The following is a 17,016-nucleotide window of genomic DNA, read 5'->3' as shown; positions in this document are numbered from 1 at the left end:
GACATTTGAAAGAATGTGACTTTTGAATGGTAGTTTATATATTTTGCTGGCTTTAACAATGCTTCTGCTTCTTTTTAACCCTCTCCTCCTAGACCCATCAAACCCACAGACATCCTTCCCCCAGAACGAGGCCATGAGGTCGCTAAGGAACTCGGCATTCCATACTACGAAACAAGTATTGTCGCTCAGTTCGGTGTAAAGGATGTGTTTGACAATGCTATCCGTGGTGCACTCATCTCTCGACGCCACCTTCAGTTCTGGAAGTCCCATCTAAAGAGGGTTCAGCATCCCCTACTCCAGGCACCGTTCCTCCCCCCCAGACCACCACGGCCTGTGGTGGGCATCCCGGATCCTCCTCCAATGGATGGAGAAGGTCTAGACTCTCTTTTCTGCCAGCCGTTGTGTGCAGATGTCCTGTTTCTACTCCAGGCGGGTGCCAGTCGTCTCTTTGCCCATAAGGTGTACCTCGCCACTTCCTGCTCAAAGTTCTATGACCTTTTCACTATGGATCTTGGAGCATTAGGGACGGAGAAGGAGGGTGAAGAGAGCTCAGAGGGGAGCGAGGAAGAAGAGCAGAGCCGAAGAGGAGCCAAAGAACAGGCTGGGCGTACCAAGAGTCTGGACATTGATAAGGAGGGGGAAAGGGGCACCAGGGGTTCAAATAGGCTGCTCATGTTGCAGCAGGGCTCACTGAGGACTTCACAGAGCGATAACGCTCTGCCTGCCAGGGGCCAGTGCTCTGTGGGACCCCTGGGAGCAGGCCGTGCTCTTTTGGGATGGGGACGTGGTTTCTTGGGGGTGTACCTGGACATGGTGGATGACCCTGTGACAGGTCGGCCTAGACTCATGACGGTTGTGTCAATGGATGATCTCATTCAGAAAGGGCCTTTCCAGGTAAGAACAAACTTAAGTGACACAATCTATAGCAAGCTATAGCATGTTTTATAAGAATCTCACTTGATATATCTATGAAATATCTATGTCGTGTTATCACTTCTCTCTGCTTTTTCAGGCAGTGCTGCAGTACCTTTATACAGGTCACCTGGATGAGACACGTGGGGACCTGATGCAGGTGGCCACCATCGCTGAGCTTCTGGAGGTCTTCGACTTGCGTATGATGGTGGCTAATGTCCTGAACCGTGAGAGCTTCATGAACCAGGAAATCACCAAAGCCTTCCATGTGCGTCGTGCCAACCGCATCAAAGAGTGCCTGAGCAAGGGCTCCTTTGCTGGTATGCAATCTGAAATCAGGGTCAAGCATCACATATTACATATATATATATATATGTGAAGAAGCATTAATGAAGGATCTGTCTGTCTTGTAATACTGTCATAATCTAAATTCATACTTGATAAGAGTCAACCTAAAACTTTTTTAACAACCAGAACACAATGCTGCATACAAGGAAACTCAGTTCATATAAATTATTACCCTGCTCTCTGGTCTCTCCTTTTACTACGAGAAATTGAATCAAGCCTTTTTCTCCAATAATAATAACCTTTAACAAGCAACTTAAAAGCTGCTGTTGATGAGAGAGTGATAAACAATAAATGGACAGTTCTCAATTATTTAACTGTCCTAATGTATGGTGCAGATTCCTCAGGAAGTTCTGGGGTTATTGGGTAGCCAATTCCCATTACTTGTCAGCGTCACATTCTAAAGTTTAAAGAAAGTTTTTCTTAGTGACACCATTGACTTGAGTCTCATTAAGTTCTATTCTCAATTCCAGAATTCAGTGGAATTGGAATAGAATAGTTCATACTCTAGAGCAGTCAGTTTAAACAGTTTGTTTTTCCTTTCCTTCATTCAGTTTTTTTATTTTATTTTTATTTTAAGGAAATACCCAGTGGAGTGTTTTAAAATATCCCTTCATTGCTTTCAGTGAATATTTGCATATTTGTGGATGTGTTTGCTTTTCTGCCATGTGGTTTTCTGTCGCTTTCTCACTGTTGTTGTCATGTCTTGTTGTCACGTGCTGTTTGCATGTTTGTCATAATTAACCTTTTTTCAAAACTCTCCACTCTGCACTCTCCACTTACACCTGTTTATTTCATTGCATCATCTGCAATTGTCATAATCTTATTACCCAACCATGAAGGTGCTTCTCTCATGTTTGAAAACCAGAACGTTTTTCCTGAAGACTACTTGTAGATTCCCTATGTGTATGCAGAAGTTTATGAACCAGATCATTAGAGATCTATTTGCTTCCCCCATAGAGTTGAATTCTGCACTGAATTTAATAGGTGCTTTTTTTTCATCATGCCTTTCTGTATACAGCCACAGTATACAGCTAAAAAAGACCTATTCAAAAACATCAGTTGTTTAACATAATTAGTCAGCGACATTAAACACGTGGAGTCATAAATGTCAGTCTCTAAAGAATTTGCTGCTAAAATATATTCACTCCCTATATGGTCCCAGTCTGGCCTTCCCTTCACATTTTTCTTCTTATCCTTATCCTTAGTTAATCTTTCTATTTATCATGGGTCTGTGTGTGTGTGTGTGTGTCTGTCTGTCTCTTCGTCTGTCTCTTTGTGTTCGTCTGTCTGCCCCTCTGTAGCTCTGTAGCCTCGACTCTGTGACACACGCCGAGATGTGTGCTCTTTTCCTCCTGGTTTTAGATGTGGTGTTTCGATTGGACGATGGATATCTGCCAGCCCACAAGCCACTGCTCATCTCAAGCTGTGATTGGATGGCAGCCATGTTTCGTGGATTCTTCATGGAGAGCTACACTGAGGAGGTGAGCGAGATCTATCCATCTGTAGCAATGCATATAGCTTCCAAACCAAGCATCTTTCTATTGGCTCTATTCTCTTAGTATCGACTAGGTACCAAAGTTTATAGCAGACTACATTTGACATCAGTAGTCTGTCATTTAGAGGTTTTTTTATATTAATATATTTTCCTGGACAAGGTAGATCAGGTAGGTTATTTTTTCTGTCTGTATTTTTCTTATTTCATTGCCATGATATGCGACGCAGCTGTCTATATACGATCCATTAACTACTGTGTGTTTAAATTTAGATGATTGACATTGGACAATTTTAGCCATTTCAATTTTGATAAGTGTATTTTGTCTAACTGCACTGACCTTTCTTGAAATAAATGAAAAAATAAACTCCCAATGCAGTAAGACAAAATGCACTTCTTAAATTTTGACAAAATACCACTGACTAAAATTGTCCATTGTCAATAGTGTAGCGAATCTAGCGATGCATACAGGTAGCTTCCAAACCAAGCATCTTTGTATTGAAGTTTTTGGTAGATTACTTTTTGATTGAAGCTAACTAAAAACTATTCCACATTTCTCAAAGTTTCAAATTAGTCTCCGTCACCTTGATCCTTCTTACCCTGGAGCTCTGACAGATCCAACTAAAAAAGTGGCACAGGTAGTTAAAAAGTAGGCCACCTCTTTGACAGCCTGACCCACATTAATGCAGCTGCGACAGGAGACCATCTCATCCATATAGATGGATTTACAGCCGCAAAGTACTAAACAGGGCTCTAAGGGGAGCGCCCCAGGCAGACTGATGCTGAGACATTAGAGGAGGACCTGTGCCAGCGGGAACACAAGCTGATATATATCTGCTTTGTGTCTGTGCTCACATGTTCAAGAGAAGCAAGCTAGAAGTGGTCTAGAAAGATTTATTTGCAGTGATTAATGTTGTAGAGCAAATTAAGGATTTGGTCTAGTATTGACATTATTTAATCTATTTTAATTATCTAAGTTATTTGAATGTATATTAATATATTTACCAGACAAGGTAGTTTTTCATTGCCATGTAAGGTGATGTTGCAGTCGATATATCATCCATGAACTACTGTGAACTACTGTGTGTTTAGATTATGCACTTGCTCATACCAAAACACACTCATGCCTTTGTGTGGGTGTTTTGGTACATTACTTAGTTTGCAGTGACAGGAAGTGTGTTAGATTGGGCACTTCCTCTATTCTTTTCTTTAGCACAATCATGCTAAAGTGAACAGGAAGTCTTTGTGTGTAAACTTTTAGATTATTGGGCTCAAAGGGGAATTTTTCAGTATTATTCAAATTGATTTCATATTAAATAACCACACGATAACCTTTCCACACAGTTTTTGATTAAGTTGCACTTGTTTTCTATGGAATTATTTAAAAATATCACTAGTGATGCACCGATCATGATTTTTCATGGCCGATTCCGATACCAATTTTTTTTACAAGCAAACTAGCTGATTCCGATACCGATTCCCAAAAAAAATTTCTTTACACAACAAACAAGATAGAAGGAAAGCATATATAAACAAGATGTTTATTTGGTATTTAATGGGCCAAACTGGCTTTTGGCTATTGAAAATAATGATCGTAACCATCTGAATTTAACGGCAGTAACTGCACAGTATGTAGCCTACATTCAATAGATGGTACAGACATCAGCATTTAGCTTTTGTTTTTGAATTGGGTTGAAACTACAGAGAACTGGCCTTAAATGAAAACATTAACTGTAACATGTGAAATTAAAGGTAACAACTGCATAGTTCTACAGTCCAAACAACACAATCAACACACATTCAATAAGATGTTTCTTAATCAGCATTCAGAATTTGTTTTAGTTTTTAAATTTGGTTTAAAATTTAAAAAAGGTCTTTACCAGTGAAACTAAATAAAAGTATGCTTCATAAATAAATTATTCCAAAATGTCAAAATCAAATAATGTTGGTGTGAATAAAACAAAGATGTAAAGTGTTTCACTCATCCAATTAAAAAAAAAAAAAAAAATAGGGTAATGATTCATGTCTAAATTTTTTTACTTGAGCCAATGAACAATAAATAACTATTGGCTCAAGTAAAAAAAAAATATAGATGTGAATCATTACCCTAATTTTTTTTAATTGGATGAATGAAACACTTTTTTTCAGTGTGCTGCAGCAGGTGAATTTTAAATCAAATTATGTCAATGTAATTTTAAGGTAAAAAAAAAAAATCATCCTATACAGGAATTATATTTACTTTTCAAACGTGTATAAAAAGTTCTACTTTACAAAAAACACTGTTTAGTCCTTTTCGTTTCTAACCCAACACGCGAGAAGTTGAGCTGAACATCCCTTCACTGTCTCTGCTTGTGCAGGGTGTCGACAGGTACAGTCTGCTCGCGCAGGGTAAGGGGCTCTTATTTATGCGTCAGTACACCAACGGCTGTTCACTTCCTGCTGTCTGTGCCTCAGACATGTAGCTCTGCACTTCCAGTGCCCGTGTCCTGCCCACAGATTTCGAAATACTTCCACACAAATGACATGATAGCAAATGATTACAATGCACACAGGTGCACTTACGGAAAAATCAGTCGAAAAAAGACAAAAAAACGGCTGATTGCCGATTACGTATGTTAAGCAAAAACTGTCCGGTTCCGATTTATGGCTGGTCAACCGGTGCATCCCTACATATCAGTTTCAAATTTAGCTCATGTCTTTTTCATCCAAAACAATTAAGTCGGGTGTCAAAGGTAAGGTTTCGCTGTTTTCCTTTCTGAGGCCCATCTCACATACACAAAACTCTATCCAGGTCTATCCCATGCACGCTCTCTGATTTCCTTAGGCTACCGGCTGTCAGCTCAAGTTCTAGAAAGACAAGCTCTCTAAGGGCAGGAACTCGGGAGCAAGCCGACCAACACCAGAGGTAGAGAGACAACTGGCTGGGTTATCGGTGTCCAGGCCTGCCAGTGAACAGGATCAACATGTATTACATTACAGGCATTATGGGGAGCTAGATTTACAGCCCAAGTACAAACTGATGCGGGAAATAGTATGCTGGCTGTTTTTCTATTCTGACAGCATCAGCTGAGAATGTCACATGGAGATCAACACAAGGTGGTCCAAGACAAGTAAACTTGGTTCTGCTTTGACAAGCTTGACATGCTGTTTGGTCAAATTTAGAATTTTAAGGAGTATGACAGTTTGGTATACCTGAGTTAAGACATTCATTGGTCTAGCTCTGCATATCAACGGCGGGCTTTCCTATGTTCCCCATGCTTGGTGTGGTCCCTGGGTTGTCTTTTATGTCCTATTGTGCTTAAACTGTCAAATACACAAAAGTTTGTTAAAAACTCACATAAGTTGCAAAAACCCTGTCAGTTAAGTCTTTGAAGGTAAATATCTGGGAAAGAAATTGCATGTTTATATTAGATCTGTGTATTGAGTGACAGCACCGTAGTATACAGTACTTATACAGTCTATGCTGTTAATATGATCCTAACAATAAAATAAAACCAGAAAATCACTCACTTCTCTGAGCTGAATATCCTCTATAGCTTTAATAAAAAAAGGTCTTAACTTGAATGCTACAGTGAAATGTAATGTTTCTTTTTACAGATTCTGCAAATGGCTTGTTCTGAGACACTGCTTATGATTTATGGGAATTAAAAAAAGGAGCAGGTGGATTTTTATCATTAAAGGGGTGGTTGTGTACACACACTGCAAACACACATTTATGTTGAAACAACACATAAAAGTGAATTTTGCATAATAAATGTCCTTTAATGCAAGAAGTTTTAGTGTGTTTTCAGTAGGAATCTCAGTAGGACTTCACTAGGAGAGAGAGATGTGTTGTTTGGTGGTCAACTCATAGCAACCAAAAATCATTGTTTTCAGTGTAGTGACTGGTTGTAGTGAATACTATTTTTAGAATGAGGTTGTGAATAGAGTGAGCCCTTGTTTCTGTTTATGCGGTAGTCGGCACAGAAGGTGTTGTATAACCAGATATAAAGTCCTTACAAAACCTCAGGGTGGCAAATATTTATAAAGTTTCATTGAGCTGAGTAAAGCTGATCGTTCACCCATAAGTGGATTTTTCAGTCTGTACTCGAATGTTTCTTGTGTACAGCTGCACATTATTGTTGCCTCAGTTTGTGACGCACAGAGTCAAGAGTTGTCCTTGATTGATCTACCACATGTAAGCTTTACTATTCTAGTCCTGTGCAGAAATATCTCTCAAGGTTTTTGAGGCTAGGCAGCATAGACTTATTACTGAAGACAACTTTTCAAATCCAAAAGCATCTACACTGCTTCTGTATCTAAATGTTATTTAAAGGTCTTTTAATGTTGTATGTTTACAATACATGAAACTCAATGTAAGTACACTTCAGAAAGTCTGTTTTTTCTCTGTTGTTTTGAACATGCTGCTTTTTAAGGTTGGAAGTGTCTGGACATACGAGAGATGCTCAGGTGTCAGAATTCTTTTCAGCAACATCATATTTCTGAGTGTGATTGGTGTAAGACTGAGCGGAAGCTGTCACATTTTCCCTTTGATACAAAGATGAAGTGAAAACAGAGACGATTAAGGTGGAGACCATGGTTGCGATGTGCATTGCAGTTGTTGTTGAGAAAAAGTCTGGTTGCTTTTGATAAGCGACTACTTCCTCCATAGCACACATTGTCTTGGGTATTGACCCCATTTTCTTCTCATGGTCATTGCATTGTTTTTCTCAGTTCTTCTTTTCAGTTTGAAAATTAATAATCATTTTGCGATTTGTTAAAGGTTACATTTATTGGTGCATTCAGTAGTTCATTAGCTAGCATGAGTATTGCTGTCCTTTATATACTTGAAGTACTGATACCTCAGTGATGTTAGATCTATCAACGTGGAGCAGCATGAAAAAGAAAAAGAAGCAAATCAGACACCATTTTCTCCGTCATCTTCTGGCTTCAGAGCTTTTCTGCTTCTTTGGTTGTACAGATATTGATCTTCCAATAATAAGTTTGTTCCATTGTTTATTTTGTGATCCCTGCATCATCAAGCAACACTACACTACTTGCATATACTGTATACAGAGACGGTAACCAGTGAGTGTAAGAATTCTCTCTGACATGGAGTGAAATATTGTGAATCACATATTCAGGGGCAACCCTTTAGCCATAATGAGCAGTCCTATTTACACTGACATTCTGTTAATTGGCTTTGACAAAGACAGGTGAAGGGCACTGCTAGGCTTCTGAAGTACCGCTGAGTGTCATCTTGTGCCCCCCAACCCCCCAATGTATCATCTCTGCCCTATAGAATCTGTGTCACCTTGTGGCCCTTGTTCCCACAAACTCCTACTTTTGTGGCAAAAGCCATACATATTTTGTTATGATAGTTTTTGTGGTTTGAAATCAGTTTAACCCGTGACTTACTAAGCTAGAAGCAGAATGTCATTCCAGTTTAGGGTAAGTGGAAATGTGTAGTCATTCCTGAATTGGATGTATGTAATCAATATTATTTGAAGCATTATAAAAATCATGTTACTCATGATGAGCCCAATTTATATTGCCAGTGATTACCGCTTCACAAGATAAAGACACCAGTGCTAGTGGTTTCTAGGATGCTATAAGCATTCAGCCCTTAAACAGGGTAAAGCTAGAGGCAATTAAATTCACTGTGTCCTGTCCTAATTCACAGAGGAAAAACGGCTTAGTCTGAGCGTGCCCACAGCATAAGGAGAAGGTTGCCATGGATTGATTTACAGACTCTGTACTTTTCTCTTTGTTTCCCTGCTGAAAGCTCTCCCCTAATTCCTTGGCCATTCCTTGGAACTGAAAGAATAAGCATGCTTTTGTTTGCTCTCTACCCTCCAGCCAAAGCAGAGTCAAAACAACAGCTCTTCTACCTTTAAGCTTGGGTTTATGTGATTTTGGTTATGAATGGTGTTGGATGTGGGCAAATTATGTCATGTGGCCTCCAGGGATCTCCCAGTGTCAAGTATGCTCCTAAATTCACCATAATGGTACAGTGGCGGTAAAATTGCTACTTTCTGCAAAGGATGATAAAAGTGGGTTGTATTTGTGAAATGCACCACTGTTGAAGTGTGGGGTCAGTAAGATTTTTGAATGTTTTTGAAAGAAACCTCTTATGCTATCCAAAAAGAAGCTAATATTATGCTGATATAATGAAATATTATTACAGTTTAAAATATAAAAATACAATTTAATGTATTTTCAAATGTAATTTATTTCTGTGACGGCAAAGCTGAATTCTCCGCAGCCATTGCTCCAGTGTCACATGATCCGGAAATCATTTTAATATGCTGATTTGGTGCTCAAGAATAATGTCAAAGTTGAAAATAACTGTGTTGCTTAATAGTTTTGTGAAAAACATGATTATTGTTAAGGATTCTTTGATGAATACAAAGCTAAAAATAGCATTTATTTGAAATATAATTTAATTTTTTTTGTCATTTAAATGTCTTTTACTGTCAATTTTGATCAATTTAATGCTGGATGAAAATGTTACCTAAAAAAAACTTACAGCCTTGTACTAACATGATATGCATCCATTAATTAAAAGCGGGAGAATACAGTATTTTTATTTTGTAAAAAAAAGTTTTATTTAGATGTTATAAACACCATAAATTGGTGCACCAAGTGGTTGTTTTGAATATGTACATAAGTATCCTTTTATGCATACGCTGATAAAATATGACATATCGATATATGGGAACTGAGTCTTCCTGAATGTTGTGTATTTGTTCTGTAAAGCATTTTGTGATCACTGTTAGATGATGACAGTCTCTCTTGTAGGCTGGCTTGTTGGCTCTTGTTTATGCAGAGGCCAGGTTTCCCGTAGCGACAAGCCCACAGAGTTATTTTTCCACAGCTTTAAGCTGAAACTGTCAACGATTTCACACAGTGCTTTAATCACATGAAGGATGAAAGACCCCATGTGGAGGCCGCTGCCCTCGCCCTTCTATCGCTCTCCCAGACCCCTTCCTCCACAAGCCTTCCTAGACACATACATCCCTTTCTAACTGCTTCCTTGGCCACTTCGGGTCCTGCCATGTCAACACGAAGGCCTCCTCTAATGGTCAGCGGCCAGCGCACCATGCAGTTCTCAATAGGGGAGCGCTACTGAGCAGATTGTTTCATCCCTGGATCAATCTGCCTCTCCAGTTTCCATATCCTGGAGATGAGCTATGAATAAACATTTCTCAGCATGGGTTATGAAATCTGTTCACATCAACTTTTCTGAACGTGGGCTTTTGTTATTAACTGTGAACTTGAAGCATTTAGGCTGTTTTTTTGCTAATGACCATGTCTTTTTCTTTCTCCGTTTCTCTTTTTAGGTCTCTATCCCCAACACCACTTGTGCCTGCATGAGAGGCGTTCTGGAGTTCCTCTACTGTGGTGTGTTAACACCTTGTCCTGAACTGGAGTCAATGGACCTTATAATATTAGCCAACCGCCTCTGTCTTCCTCGCCTTGTAGCTCTAACAGGTAGTTTAATAAAGGCTCTATGTTTACCTGAAGGCAGACTGCGTATAATGACTGAATAATTCTATGGTCAATCTAGCTGCCATGGACTAAAATGTTGGTTAATATTACAAATGGTAGTATTTAAACTCATCAATTCTACTAGACGTGGCACTGGCCAACAATTTGGAAAAATAAATAAACCAAATAAATATTATCTACAGCTAAACTAAAGCATGTTGTATTTGTTAAAATACACCAGTGAAGGTGAGACATTTTTCACTGTTGACGATTTTGTTGTTATGGAGTATTTTGCGAATAGTTAACCATTAAGCTCATTGGCTGACGTATTAACACTCGCTGTATGGTGTTTTGCCATGTTCTACAGAGCAACATGCTGTTGAGGAGCTATTGCAGTTGTCCGTTAAAGGGGTGGACATTGATGGGCATGTGCTGGCCTATCTGGAGACGGCTCAGGTAACATTAATAAAGATGAAGCAAACAAAGCCTTTAATAGAATGCAGAGGACACTCACAATGAGTAATGAAACAGCAATATTACCAATAGTGCACATTACAGAATTGGCATTCATTCATAGCCTACTTCATTCTAGTTCAAAGGATGAACAGACTTTGCTTTTCTAATGAGCCTCATTGAGAGAAATCACGCTGTGCCAACTCTGCTTTCTGTCTGCTGTAGTTCCACAATGCCAAACAGCTTTCTGCCTGGTGTCTGCATCACATCTGCACCAACTACAACAGCGTTTGTCGAAAATTCCCTAAAGACATGAAGACGATGTGTCCTGGTAAGGGTGTTTTTATCCATTTATTTATTTGACTTAAATTATGTAAAAATAAAATAAAATCGGCAAGGATGCATTAGCGTATTTTTCAGACTATAATTCGCACCTGAGTATAAGTCGCATCAGTCAAAAAATACATCATGATGAGGAAAAAAACATATATAAGTCGCACTGGACTATAAGTCGCATTTATTTAGAACCAAGAACCAAGAGAAAACATTACCGTCTACAGCTGCGAGAGGGCACTCTATGTCTTCAGTGTAGACTACAGGAGCACTGAGCAGCATTAGAGCGCCCTCTCGCAGCTGGAGACGGTAATGTTTTCTCCTGGTTCATTTCTCTCGGTTCATGTTAAATTAATTTTGATATATAAGTCACACCTGACTATAAGTCACAGGACCAGCCAAACTATGAAAAATGTGTGACTTATAGTCCGGAAAATACGGTAAATTGATCAGAAGTGACAGTAAATTTATAATGTCACAAAAGATATTTAGTTTAAATTAATGCTGTTCTTTTGAACTTTCTCTGGAGTCCTATACACTGTATCACAGTTTCCACGAAAAAATATTGACTGATTACAAAGTTGATAGTAGTTCTGTTGATAATGATGACATGAATTACATTTGAAAATATATTAAAATAGAAAACGTTTCTTTTAAAGTGTTTATTAAAGCAAAAGAATTCCAGTGTCTTTCCTTGATCTTGTTATTTGGTCATCCAGAAAACCAGAAACACTTCGAGAAGTATCGCTGGCCCCCTGTGTGGTTCCTGAAGGACGAAGACCGCTACCTCCGTTCTCAAAAAGAGCGAGAGCGTGAGGAGCAGATCTTACGCAAGCAGCACACTAAACGGGGCTGGTGTTTCTGGAGACATCCGTCCTCTTCAGCAACCCACATTTCCTGAGGGTCTGCCTCCATTCATCCTTTCCACCCCCCTGTTCTCTTCATCCTCATCTCAGTCCAGAGGTGTGTAGCCAAGCCTGGGGAGCCCTGTTTCTGTGCATCTGTCCTGACTATTGGAAGCGAGTCCAGAGGGTCCTCTTTGCCTGTGCGCTTTACCCTTCCCCACCCACATTGGGCCTTAGTGGACTGCCCATCACGAGAACGTCATTAAACGGGAGAAGGTTTGGAGAAAGTCTCAAATCTCTCTCTATCTCAGTGTTACATGTTCTACTTTGCGAATGCAACAGGTCTCGCAACAGCATCACATAGGGAACAGCATCATTGCAGTGACCTGCTTTCGCCTGTTAAGACTGTTATTATTATACGAGACCACACACACTCACACCAGCACCCCGTCTGAGCGCTGGCGCCCGGGCACACAGATGCTGCACGGTGCTGCTGCGTTGATCTTTTTTCTGTGAGACCTATTTTTGGGAAAACCGTCATGTTCAATGCGTACAAGCTGAAACATAGCTTAGCTTTGAATACAACTAGCAACTAAAATGGCGGCAGGGATATACATATAAAAAAATTGTTAGAATAAAGGGGATATTTCCCCTGCCTTCATGCTCACTAAAAACAGTTGAAAAACAGCTTCCATTGCCCCATATTGGCTCGGAATACCAATTGTGTTGCTTACTGAATAACAGTTTTTCAGATTGCTTCCCCTTACTAAATTTTGCTCACGTGGTAGAACAGAAGGGGTGTGTAGATCAGGTCTGTCACTCACTAAAAAACTCTAGGACAGCACCAAAGACAGACAACACATTCAAACACAAGCGCCTTACCAAAATATGCAGAAACAAAAACTTAACAGCAAGTAAACTATGAAATTAGGGCTATTTTTACCACTGCCAGTAGAGTAATAACAATCACAGCTGTTATATGACATTCTGTCGATTGAGTTTTGTGATTTGACCTCTAGCAAGCTCCTTGACTTGCTCGCCTTTCACTTCCACCACTGAGGGGCGCCCATGCCTTCTAAGTTTATACTGCTTAAGTATTAGCTACTCTTTTGTTAGTCGGTCCTGTTGCAGATCTTCACACCCTTGTGAAATGCTCTTGTTTTTGTAGCACTACTTCAGTCTTGGCTATTAGCAAACCAAAAAGTAGATTGCAATGTTTTTTTATTCCTCCGCCGCTCATCTCTGTTATTCCTCTGCTCCTCTACCTCTGCAGTTAGCCAGACTGAGGGAGAAACTATCGATCCACTTCCTGTAGTGTTTGATATGTTGCAATGTGATGCTTCCCTTTGCACTTTACACATGCAGATAAAATCAGCGCTCAGGATTAACTTGCTAAATGTCACAGCGTTCAACCACTCACCCATTATCTCCTTAAGAGGCGGTTTCACTAGACTTTGAGCACTGCAACAGTTGTGATGTGATCTCACGCTCTGGTGGGTTTTTTTTTTTTCTTAAACCATAGTACAAAGCATTCAACATATAACGAATAATAATAAATTCAAAATGTAAAAATATACAATCTACTGAATATTTATGCAGTGAAATGTAAAACTTCCAGTTTCCAGCATCTATATGCGTATGTATGGAAGTAATTGGAAAGAAAAGTGTAGTGTGACCGCCGCTTTATTCAAGTTCTCCTGCTCTGACAATCTAAATAACAAAATATCCCACCATAAAAAAGTGTACCCTTCTATTTCAATTGAATAGCTTTCGATTTCAAGCTTTGTACTTTGAAACAGGTTTTGTGGTTAAACTGACAGTGCTATGCTAACATGCTAACCCACTCTCAGCATGGATCCTCCTTTCTGATGTGCATGTGCTGTGGAGTGTTAGCATTAATTTGCTTGAGTCTGGTCTTGACTGCCTTCCACCTGAAAACATGAGTGCCTATTTACCATTGTTACACTTTCCCTTCTACATTCAAGTATTTCTCGGTGAAGCATGTTTGTTTTGCCTGTTTCGTGCCTTTTAACAAAAGTGTTTCTAACAGCTACTTTGGAGGTGAATGAGAAATCAGAGACATTTTAAGTTTTCCATGCCACCCTTTTTCTATTTCTGGCTTTCTGATTTCACTTCCTCAAGGCTGCACGCTGCTTTTCGCACCAGACGAGCTGAAATCATCAACAGCTACTAAAATAGACATACAGAGCCCATGTGCTCAGACAGGCCTATCTGCACACAAATAATAAATAAATGCAGAGAGCAGACACTCGTCTGTGTGCTACCGTCTTGACATTCACTTGTAGGTACTTCCAATTAAGATGCTTTATTTATAGGGGCAGACAAATAAATGAATGTTTATAGATGCCACACTATGCCTAAAGGCTCAATAATTAGAAAGATCATTAATGTACTGTATGACCTTGCTGTGTATCTGCAGACTGGCTCTGCGATGAATTATGTATTTAATCACAGCTTTCCTCTCTGAGTTAGGCCATTGTGTACCCCAGATGAGTGATTTGTGAACACTACAAACATCAGCATGCTTGTTGGGAAGGAATTAGAAAGCGTTGGTGCCGTGGTGAATTCAGGCTTGTTAGCACTTTTTGTTCTTTGATTATTTGCTTTTGCACTTTTATTTTAGATTTGGTTTCTAAACAATAGCTTTTTAAAATGTTTTGTAGCATGGAATGGTTTCCTCCATTAAAACGGTGCTCCTTATGGCCCTGCATATTTTGTGTTTACATAAAAATAAAAATCCCTATTACTTAATATAAGACTTTTATGTTGGCGGCTCATATTTAATCGAATATGCCTTCATTAACTTCAAGGACATGTGATCCATGTTTTTCTGTAGAAATTAGGTAGTTTCCTAGATTTCAAACAAATAGTAGGCTATTAGAAATGTCCATTAGTCCTTAAAAGGATCGTTCACCCCAAATACAAATTCTGTCATTTGCTCTCCCGCATTGTGTTTGAAACGTGTATCTTCTGCAGGACACTAAAGAAGTTATTTAGAAAAATGGGTTAGTCTATATAATTGAAGTCAATGGCATCCAACTCAACTTTATTGCATGGAAAAAAACATTTTTCACAATATCTTTGTTTTTATGTTCCACAGAAGTAAAAAAAGGGTCATATAAGTTTTAAAATGTGAGTAAATGATGATAGAATGTTCATATTTGAATGAACGATTCATTTAAAGTCAGAGGCAGTGAGTAACAACACAAAAGATAACAGTATAACTGCTAAATATGCACTTTACCTTAAAATTTGATACAAATTATATTCTTTGAGGATTTTCTTTCAATTTAACAGTAGTCTTTAGCAACCAACTGTAAAGTATTCATCACTGCACGTTTGCAGGTAAGATGTGCATGGGAATGGTCTAAGCTGTAACGCATATGTAATTATGCATAACAGAAGCTTTCATTACTAAGGAAATATCATGCACTTTCGTCACGATATTGAAAAAAATGCAAAAATCAGCCCTAAGTTCAAAAAGTTAATCCAAAACCCGTACATATATTTAATGTTATTCTAAATGTTTATCATATTCATTATTAATGAAACATTGTGGTAGTAGTTCTGTTTATTTAATAACAGTACAGCATTAGAAACCCACTCTAAGAACTGGGAGAGCACTTGAGAATTGCGGTCTATTGTTGTGTTACTGTGCCTTCAATCTCTTCTCACTGAAGAGAGGTCACTGCCTTTAGTTTTGATCAAGGTAATTGTAGTGCTTTAACAAACACACATTACACCACACACTTCAGCTGACAGCCAGCAGACCACTGTATTGCTCCTTCTGCATGCATGTGGACAGCATGTAGCAATACCCTTTGTTTTTTAAGTGATGTGAAATGTTTGTATGCTTTTCCCTCCCTCTAAATATTTGGATGTTTTCCTCCCTCTTTCATTGTCCTGAGCTGAGTGGAAACCTGTGCTTGTTGTGAACAGTGATCATACTTGTTTGGATTGAGAGTGAATGTAAACACATGAGCATTAACAGAGTGTCAGAGGCACACTTGCGCCCTCTACAGTCAACTGAAGGTCAGGGGTTTCTTTTATTTTATTATTTTCTTTTTTAAAGGTAATATAAATTGGTGTATGACAAGGGAAATATGTTACACAACATTCTTTTTTGGAATATGACTTTGGTTTATGTGTATTTTTGTAAAATACTAATACCAGAGAGCAGTTTTTGTGGTGATTTTTTTTTTTTTAAATGTTATTTTTTATTTTATTTTTTAACTTTTTTCAACATTTGTATTAAACTGGAATGGTTAACCACATCTTAATGCTTGTTAACAATTAACAATCTGACCTCAGGTCATGGGCAGAGACCACTTCAAGCCCTTGTTAGTTTCTGTGTTTCAACAGAGGGGCTCTATACAACCAACTTCCTTTCTGTGCTTTGAAATCCACCTTCATCTCCATGAAAGAAAAGAGCCGTTTTACTTTTCTGAACAACATCTGTCAGTTTTAGTGGAGCACTTGTATGCCCTTTGACAAACTGGTGTTTGTGGTGAGGTGATCTGTTTAAATGGTCCTTGCCATTTTCTGTCTTGAGCTGAGGCGGGTGTCACTGACTGCTGTCCATTCCCTTGACCTCTTCTCCTCTTTCGAATCTATGACTTTTTAAAGCAGTTTTTCCCACTTTTAACTTCTTAATATGAGTATTGTATTTTTTTTTCTTAGAAAAAGCACACACGCCATACACACTACTAAGGGCTTTCAAAATACAAAATCAGATTGTTTTGCTGCTCTTGCTAAAAATAAATAAAAAAAAGATATTACAAAAACACTTTTTCCTGAATTGTTTGTAATATTTTTGAACAACTGTGATTTGTACAAAATGGAGCTGAAAAAAAGGGTTTGGAAAGGTTATCTGTTTCAGTATTTGAATGTTTGCTTGGCTTTTAATAAAACTTAACTGAACTCTTTGAACTCATTTATTTGTGTGCGTGTTTTTTCATTTAAAATGAAATGTTACATGTTAATCATAAAATTGTAACATTAATGTATTTTTAATATTTTAAAGCTTTTAATATATGTTTAAAATGCATTTGAATTGTTCTCAGCATAAAAATTATTTTTCAAAGTTGTAAATAAAACAAAGATAGACCATCGAAGTAAATCCTATACAAAAATGTCAGTGTA

General features: G+C 38.5%; 1 protein-coding gene across 1 annotated transcript in view; it reads left to right on the top strand.

Moving 5' to 3' along the window:
* Positions 1 to 16,807, top strand: part of LOC128000386 (rho-related BTB domain-containing protein 1) — a 29,317-nt gene extending 12,510 nt beyond the window's left edge. The window contains exons 5-11 of the mRNA XM_052592261.1: positions 93 to 894; positions 1,013 to 1,232; positions 2,623 to 2,741; positions 10,075 to 10,225; positions 10,590 to 10,678; positions 10,901 to 11,006; positions 11,728 to 16,807. Of these exons, the coding sequence (XP_052448221.1) occupies positions 93 to 894; positions 1,013 to 1,232; positions 2,623 to 2,741; positions 10,075 to 10,225; positions 10,590 to 10,678; positions 10,901 to 11,006; positions 11,728 to 11,909 (1,669 nt within the window). The 3' untranslated portion in view covers positions 11,910 to 16,807. The remainder of the gene's footprint in view (positions 1 to 92; positions 895 to 1,012; positions 1,233 to 2,622; positions 2,742 to 10,074; positions 10,226 to 10,589; positions 10,679 to 10,900; positions 11,007 to 11,727) is intronic.
* Positions 16,808 to 17,016: the final 209 nt, after the last annotated feature.

The sequence above is a fragment of the Carassius gibelio genome, chromosome A5 (genome assembly GCF_023724105.1).
Source record: "Carassius gibelio isolate Cgi1373 ecotype wild population from Czech Republic chromosome A5, carGib1.2-hapl.c, whole genome shotgun sequence".
Taxonomy (NCBI): domain Eukaryota; kingdom Metazoa; phylum Chordata; class Actinopteri; order Cypriniformes; family Cyprinidae; genus Carassius; species Carassius gibelio.
This window is presented reverse-complemented; position numbering and strand designations above follow the sequence as displayed.